The following is an 8425-nucleotide window of genomic DNA, read 5'->3' on the forward strand; positions in this document are numbered from 1 at the left end:
GAATATGAAGCATAGTTTCAAGAAATGTGTAATAATGTTAGGTATAATGAAGATTATACTTGTATATGTAAATTTTGCAGTAATTGTTGAACTGTAGAAAAGTGGGTTAAGCAAAGGACATTGTATAGAAGTGTTGCACACTTCTTGCACACAGCAAGCTTTCAAAAAAAGTCAGCAAAAAATCGGGGGGCCTGTGCCCCAGTAGAGCTTTATATCTAGCAATGCCCATGAATATATGCATGTGCTATGTATGTATGTATGTATGTATGTATGTATATATATATATATGATTTAACAATTTATACTTTCCAAATAAACAACTATATGCATGAATATGCATGGCATATAGCCGAAAGAAAACATTGAAGACAAAAATCTGCATTACACAAATAACAGTTTTATTGAAACAGCAGAGACCTTCCTTTCATTTTCTACGTTTGTCAGTACTCTACTCAGCACCGACTGCTTCAACCAGAATGCGTGCCAAAGGCGATGGAGCATAATGCTTGAGTAGGAAGCTGAGATTCAGGCGCGAGGAGAGGACAGGACAGGTAAGAGACACTAGCAAAAAGGAGGCTGATAGGTCCTGACCTAAATGCACCCGAAAGTTGTTTGCCAACCGCCAATAAAATCAAGAGAAGAAGAAGAAGAAGGAGGTCCTGACCTATGGTCCTAACTCACACTCCTAATCAGTAGGTGGCGGTACTGAACCTAAAAGTTGTTTGCTAACCACCAGTAAAACTCGAGAAGGAGACTGATCGTTGGCATGCTCTCAACCCAGGGAAACTTCAAGCTTTACAAGGTACATAGTTTTCAGAGGTGGTGCTTTCCAGTTTTGATTGCATCTCTTCCAGGAGAGATTTTTGTGAACCAGAGGGGAAGGAGTGAGAAGGGAGAGAGTAATCATTGATGTTTGTTCCACAGATGCTGTTTTAAACCAGGGGCGTGTTGCACAAAAGTAGAATTAAGATATCCAGGATAAATGAGCTCAATGAAGCCAAAATAGGTGTGTCCAATCTTAATTGTTTGCACAAAGACCAAGCCAGGATGCGCAGACCTGGATTCATCAAGCCAGGATAAACCAATCCTGGATAGGTGCGCGCTCACGGATCACTCAACTAGACCCCGCCACCGATCACAGATTCACCGATTCACCATGGCAACTAGAGCGGCGTTCTTTTCCCTGTCAGAGGCGCAAATCCATACGAGGAGGTAAAAGACATAATTAAGAAGAAAGGCAACACCACCACAGTGATAAAGCAAAGAGAAAAAGCGTGGCAAAGTATTGCAGACCACCTGAATGCGTAAGTAGTGCACAATTACACACTCACCGCTCTGCTGAAACATCACAATTACAATTGAAATATTTAATTCACATCTCCAAAAACGCAATTGTACATTATTACTACGCTCATTATGTACTCTGCTTCTTATGTTGTCCACCGTTTACTTTTTTCTGCTTTTATTAATGTAAATCTGCTTTGAAACAATGAAACAATTGTGAAAAGCGCTTTATAAATAAAATTTAATTGAATAAATAGATGAGCTATTAATAATAATCAATTTAGGGTGTTTTCACACCTAGTTCGTTTGAGCCCTCCAAACGCTCTCAGATTAGTTCAGGGTGTATATGTGAACAAACCAAGTGATCTCAGACTCCCCTAAAAGGACCCAGAAGTGAAGCTAACTCAGACCACGTCAGGAGGTGGTCTGAGTACGGTTCACCTTTGGGTTCTTTTTTGGTTCGATTTCTTTTTGATATGTGAAATCAATGAGGTCCCGGTCCGCTTTGCGTGTCGTTTGGACATTGTATCAAAATCAACTGCTGCACAGAATGCTGGGATCTGAGTTCTTATGAAGTTGTGATGTGAGCAAGTAAAGGTCTGAGATCACTTCAGTTCTGAAGAGGACCAAAAAAAGAACTGGGTCCTCTTTTGGGTCCACTATATTGTGAACAACAAAAGGACCGAGGTCACATTCAGCTAGTTCCTTTTCTGGTTCACTTTAAGTGAACTGGGTTTGGTTCTTTTAAAATGAACTATATGTGAAAACACCCTTAATTTATAAAGCGCCTTTCAAAGGATCCAATGTCACTTGCTCATTGCACTGCAAAAAATGACTTTCTTCGTGTTTTTGTTTTGCTTTCAGTAAACATATAAAAAAATTCTTAAATTAAGATGTATTATAAGTTTTCTTGAAATATACTTTTTTCATAAACACTTAATTTAAAACAAATTTTCATATTCCATTGGCTGATTTTTTTCCTTATTTTCCTAGGTAATTTTGCTCATCAAGAAAATGTATCTTAATTTAAGAATTTTTTTATATTTTTACTGAAAACAAGACAAAAATACAAAGTAAGTCTTTTTTTGCAGTGTGACTCCATTGAATGTTCTTGTGTGATAAAGAAAGTCTCTCTTTTTGTGTGTGGTGTGTGTGTGATGTAGATTAAATATGACCGGGCCAAAACGGACATGGCAGCAGGTCAAAATCAAATACAAGAACATTCTGCAGAATGGTAAGTACTTGACTAATACTTAATAATGCACAAGCATAGATTGTACCCAGAAGGTGCCTGCTCACACATTGTCTGTACTGTTTTAGCAGTAAAAAGGATTCCCAGAGACAAGGCACGGGTGGTGGGTCACCAAAAGCTGACCTCACCCCAGCAGAGGCCAGCTTTGGAGCTAAATAAAGGCAGGCCTGTTGGAGGGGATCCCTGCGGGAAAGAGACAAGCATAGATCCCTCCCAAGATGCCACCCGCTTCATACAAGGTATGTTCTTCCATCTCTACATGGGACACAATCACATTCATATTGAATCTATTTGGACTGTCTGACTTTGGTTTGCCTATTGCCTTGCAGTGTCTGGCAGCACTGTGTTACTGTTAAAGCCACCAGCATGAGCACCAGACGATGCTGATCCAGTGAGTACTCCATCAAAGACCTGGCATGTCTTGTCTACTAGCTTCAATATGAATCTGATTAAATGTGATAGGGTCAAGGCCCCATTTCATCGGCACATAACGGCAATGATGATGAGGAGACCATCTCTCTGGATTCCAAAAGGCACAAGGTATCATGTCAAACTTGTGAAAGTACTATTTAGTCTACAAAGGTGAGGAGTCATCATTTGGAGCCATCACAAAATCTCATTTCTTTTACAAGACCCAGTGTCATTGGTGCACTGGACTGCACACACATAAGGATAAAAGCCCCCTCAGGTGCTCATGAGGCAGATTTTGTAAATATGAAATCTTTTTACAGCATTAATGGTCATGTGAACATAACTTTTTGATCTTTTCCATTGAACACTGGCAAAATGGCCTGGCTCAGTCCATGACTCCAGAATTTTCGGACCTCTGAAATCTATCAGCGCTAGTAGTTATATGGGGCCACCTTTCGTCAAACTTTTATGGCCCCCTCCCCCACCTCTTGACAGGTCGTGTTTTATGACCCCTTGACAGGGGGCGGGACAATCAATCAAAAGCTGTACAATCTGTCAACTTTAGACAGCGAGTGTTTAATCGTTTTATGACATGTAGTTTAGTGTTTTGTTTTTCCTGTGTGTGTTTTATGTCAAGCCTATGCTGTCATGTTTTAATGACAGCTCGTGTTTTGACATTTGCCGTCTCTATCTATCAAACCCTCCCTTTTCGACCCGTGTGCGTCTCAATACTGCCTGTCACACTGTGGGGTGTATGTTGTTGAATCTAAAGTTTTGCAACATCAAAAGTTTATTTAAAGGCAATCACCAATCATATATATATATATATATATATATATATATATATATATATATATATATATATATATATATATATTAGATGTACCTGGCTAAGCTTAAAGCCGATATTTTCTATCGAATTTTTAGTTTTCTGATCAGACACAAAGTTTCTGATGCTGGTATTATGACAGTGTGTGTGTGTGTGTGTGTGTGTGTTTGTGTGGGGGGGTCGTGTGATGTAATCTTTGAAAGTTTTATGACCGATCCTTTATTCGGGAGCGACAAGAGATCTCCGGGACTCAGTTTGGCTGGATCAGAGTTGGTATACTCATGTCTATTGGTACATATGTGTTTCGCTGTGTTCGTTCCAGCATTTTGTCTGATTATTTAAAAAACTAAAAATTCGAACTCTGGTGTTGCAGCGAAATTGTCTAAACAGTTATTAACTATTCCTGGTAAATCGTGGAGAAGAGTGGACTGAACAAAAAAGTCAGACCGAGACTAGAAACCCCCGCAGCGTGACAAAGACATCTTGGAACAAAGAGACGCCGAGTGGCTTGTGCCGACCGGTGTGTATTTATTTAATCCTTTTACAATAGATTTAAACAAACTGGTTTGTTTTAATAGCTTCTAATAACATGTGTTATCTGTTAACAGTTTGGATATCGACGGCAAAGTTTGGATATCGTTGCAAGATCTAGAGCGGATCTCCACGGTACGCTTATACTGCATTAGAAAAAGTTTTTAAACAAATATGACTTATTTAGATATTTTTCTAATAATATGTTTTATCTGTTTACAGTTTAGGATACAGACCACAACGCTTTGGACGTGTCTTTAAAAAAGAGAAAAATCAGAGACTTTATGGACTTGTCTTCAAACATTTTAAACATTTTGTGGCAGCTTGGATTTTACACAGTTCGGATACTGGAGATTCATGCTTGAGCCTTACACAGACCTTGTCGCTTTTTAAAAACACTTGGGTAAGTGGCTCGTTATAAATTGTTTTGCTGTTGTTTTAAACTTAGGTTCTAAATACCTATTTGTTTAATTTTTCATCGTTTATATAATCCGTTTTTATACTCATTTGTAGAGTTTTTTCGCTGTTTTATATATTTTGTTTGTTTTTGATATTTTATACTCGTTATATTTTTGGTTTAGTTTTATTGTGTTTACGTTGTTTGATTATTTGAAAATTTTGGATTACACTGTGATTCTGAATATTGTGATAAAATGGCCCAAAAACGTTATTCCGACTCTGGTTGTGACCAGGCGAATAAAATTATAAGGCGAGATCAATCCGCGGGCGATGAACCTGATATCATATTGGGGATGCAAATGCTAACAGAAGCTGTCAGAGCTATGAATAGAGATAGAGCTATTACAGACGGTTACGCTGGTTTAATAAATACGGTGCGTTCCCTTTCACATCCCCCGCCAGAGCCGAGTATGGCCTTAGATCCTGATGTTTTAAACATGCATCAGGTTTTTGAGATTCCAGAAGATGGTTTTATAAATCAACAGATTGAACCTGGAACTTCAGATACTGGTTTCATCAATAATCAAAATGAACCAGAGGCTCCAGGCTCTGATCTAAACGACCATCAGGTTCACGATGGGGCAGGCGAGAATGTAAATGTTCAACAGGTTGGTGAGGGGTCGGACGACCCCCATCATAATTCTGAAATGGCTGATATGGGTCTAACCCCCGACGATGTTGAGAGGCTTGTGAGAGACGCTGGTGAATTTAATGGCTACACCATCGTTCCTCGTACAAGATTTAACAGTCTGGAAATACGCAGGAATATAAATCTGAGGTCAATAGCTTCTACAGATATGGCCTCGTACGTTGTATTTCTGGATTGCGTTCTAAACGAGATAGTCTCAATATCTAGAATATTTGCGGGCGATGGGGGAATAATACATGTATTACTAAGTGGAGAAACTTTAACATCCGACGTTAATGCGCTGCTTACGCCAGCCAACGATTATAGCGTCTCTGCCTTCACAGATCAGCTTGAAAATATCATGCAAAGCAACGCAGACGTGCACGTTGATGACAATCTAATGTTAAAGGTGTCTATTGTCAGAAGCAAAAATGGTGGTGTCGGTGATCGCAGGAAATTCCGTGATCTAGCACACAACGAAGTTATAAAAAGAAATAGAATGAATCTTTTTTGCCCCGCTAATATGTCTGACAAGCTATGCTTTGCACTTTGTCTGGCACACTTTTTGAATCCCCAAAAAACAGACCCTGAATTAGTGCCCATAGCCGCTTCCATTCAAAATGCCGCTGGATTTTCAATCCAAGACATGATACGCTTTAATGACGTCGCTTTGTTTGAGAGATTGTTAAACATCAAAATTGTAGTTTTTCACAGATCAAGTACGGGTGCATTGGAAAAATACATGACCAAAGATAAGCCCCACTACAAGACGGTGTTTCTCTATCTGTCCGATAGTCATTATTTCATGATAAAAAATTTGAGGGCTTTTATCGGGTGTAAGCACGTCTGCGACTATTGCTACAACGGCTTTTCTAATAAAAGAGATCACAGATGCAGATACGCCTGTGACATATGCAATGCCCCCGACTGCTACAAACAACCGGCGAAGACGATACACTGTGGTGATTGTTTGAGGTACTGCAAATCAGAATACTGTTATGAGATGCATAAAAAACCAGCACTGAGTCAGCAGTTTTCCCAGTGTGACGTGACCAAATACTGTCCGACATGTAATCGACGCTATTACATTAGCGGTGACAAGCCAAAGCCGCACAAATGCATGCCGGAGAAGTGCATGCATTGTGGCGTGGAGTTGACACCCGATGGAGCTCATCAGTGCTTTATTCAGCCCTTAAGGCTTGAGACCCCCAGTGAGAAATACATCTTCTATGATTTTGAGACGCGTTACGAGGGTGGTAAGCATGTTGCAAATTTTGTATGCGCCATCACTTTTGCGGGTGAAGAATTCACAGCAGAGGGCACCGATTGCGTCGCACAGCTCGTGCAAAGATTCAGACATTCTAGGTACACCAACTACACATGGATAGCCCACAACGCTTCTGGCTTTGACAATTTTATACTTTTGGAATATTTCACAAAGGTGGGGCTCACTCTTAAAATCACGATGCAAGGCTGTCGTTGATTTTAATGTATGACGAAAGTTTCAAGCAAAGATTTCTCGACAGTTTCTCATTTCTACCAATGCGTCTAGCCAAGACAGCATCTGCCATGAATCTGACCTGTGCAGAGAAGGGCTATTTTCCACACCGCTTTAACAGGGTGGAAAATGAAAACTACATAGGTCCATATCCGGACAAAAAAATTTACGGATATGACACAATGTCAGAGAAGGAGAGGGAACAGTTTGATGAATGGTACAAGACCGTAGAGGGTGAAGTCTTTGACTTTAAAAAAGAGCTGGCTCTTTACGGCAAGAACGATGTTGTTTTGTTGAGAGAGGCATGCATGAAATATCGTGATGAGTTTATACAATGCACAGCACTTGACCCCTTCAGATACACAACTCTGGCATCGTGCTGCATGGCAGTGTACAAGACCCATTACCTGCAGAGAGACACACTAGCGCTGACGCACAACGGCGCCTACCTGACTAAAAACAAAGCCTATTCAAACGCCTCCATCGAATGGCTTGAATATGTCAGCCATTCACGAGGCGTCGATGTCCAGCATGCGTTAAATCGTGGCGAGATGTCGTTCGGATCCTACCATCTGGACGGTTATTACGTCAATAACGGCCAAAATCAAAACCAAAATCATATTCATAACAATAATGAAAGACACGCTCTGGAGTTCCTTGGGTGCTTGTGGCACAGTCACTCTTGCAAATTTAAAGAATATGACATTCATCCTGTGACAAAATTGACGCACGCTGTACACAGAAGACAGCATGAGGCCAAAATGGAGGTTTTGGAGAAGGGATATGGGTTGAATGTCGAGGTGATGTGGGAGTGTGAATGGAACACTGCTAAGCGGACTGATCCTGACGTAATAGCGTTTATGGCCACTTACACGCACCCCGAGAGACTGAAACCCCGCGACGCTCTATTTGGAGGTCGTACTAACGCGTACAAACTCTATCATAAAGCCGCTGAAGGTGAGAAAATCAGATATGTTGATTTTACAAGTCTGTACCCCTTCTGTCAGGCCAAGAAGTGTTACCCGATAGGGCATCCACAGATAATTTTAAAGGACTTTGAACCCCTTGAAAATTATTACGGGCTTATCAAAGCTTCAGTGCTACCACCAAGAAAACTGCTGCACCCCGTGCTCCCATACAGGGCCAATAATAAACTGAATTTCCCTCTCTGCGCAACCTGCTGTGAGGAGCAGAATCAGTCGACCCCCTGCGATCACACAGATGAGAAGCGAATGCTTTCAGGGTGTTGGGTCAGTCTCGAGCTGTTAAAGGCTATCGAGAAGGGTTACGTCGTGACAAAAGTGGATGAAGTGTGGCATTTTCCCCAATCCTCAGAGACCTTGTTTTGTGAATATGTCAAAACATTTTTACAATACAAGCAAGAGGCCAGCGGGTACCCCGCAGACGCCGTGACAGAACAGGACAAACAGGCATACATTGCTGATTACTTTGAGAAAGAGGGGATACAAATGAATCCTGATAAGATAAGCCACAACCCTGCGAGGCGTTCTATCAATAAGCTGTTGCTAAACA

General features: G+C 40.8%; 1 protein-coding gene across 1 annotated transcript; it reads left to right on the top strand.

Annotated features, from left to right (window-relative positions):
* Nucleotides 1-3933: 3933 nt before the first annotated feature.
* LOC129451227 (uncharacterized) lies at nucleotides 3934-6880 on the top strand. Its single transcript, XM_055214295.2, has 4 exons — nucleotides 3934-4067; nucleotides 4150-4296; nucleotides 4385-4442; nucleotides 4530-6880. Exon 4 carries the CDS (start codon nucleotides 4961-4963, stop codon nucleotides 6875-6877), a length of 1917 nt encoding a protein of 638 aa, XP_055070270.2. The 5' UTR covers nucleotides 3934-4067; nucleotides 4150-4296; nucleotides 4385-4442; nucleotides 4530-4960; the 3' UTR covers nucleotides 6878-6880.
* The last annotated feature ends 1545 nt before the right edge of the window (nucleotides 6881-8425 follow it).

This window comes from Misgurnus anguillicaudatus, chromosome 8, assembly GCF_027580225.2.
Source record: "Misgurnus anguillicaudatus chromosome 8, ASM2758022v2, whole genome shotgun sequence".
In the NCBI taxonomy this organism is placed as follows: Eukaryota; Metazoa; Chordata; class Actinopteri; order Cypriniformes; family Cobitidae; genus Misgurnus; species Misgurnus anguillicaudatus.

Excerpts from the sequence above, each read along its gene's own strand:
- LOC129451227 (XM_055214295.2), top strand. The coding sequence starts at position 4,961 with ATGGCCCAAAAACGTTATTCCGACTCTGGTTGTGACCAGGCGAATAAA.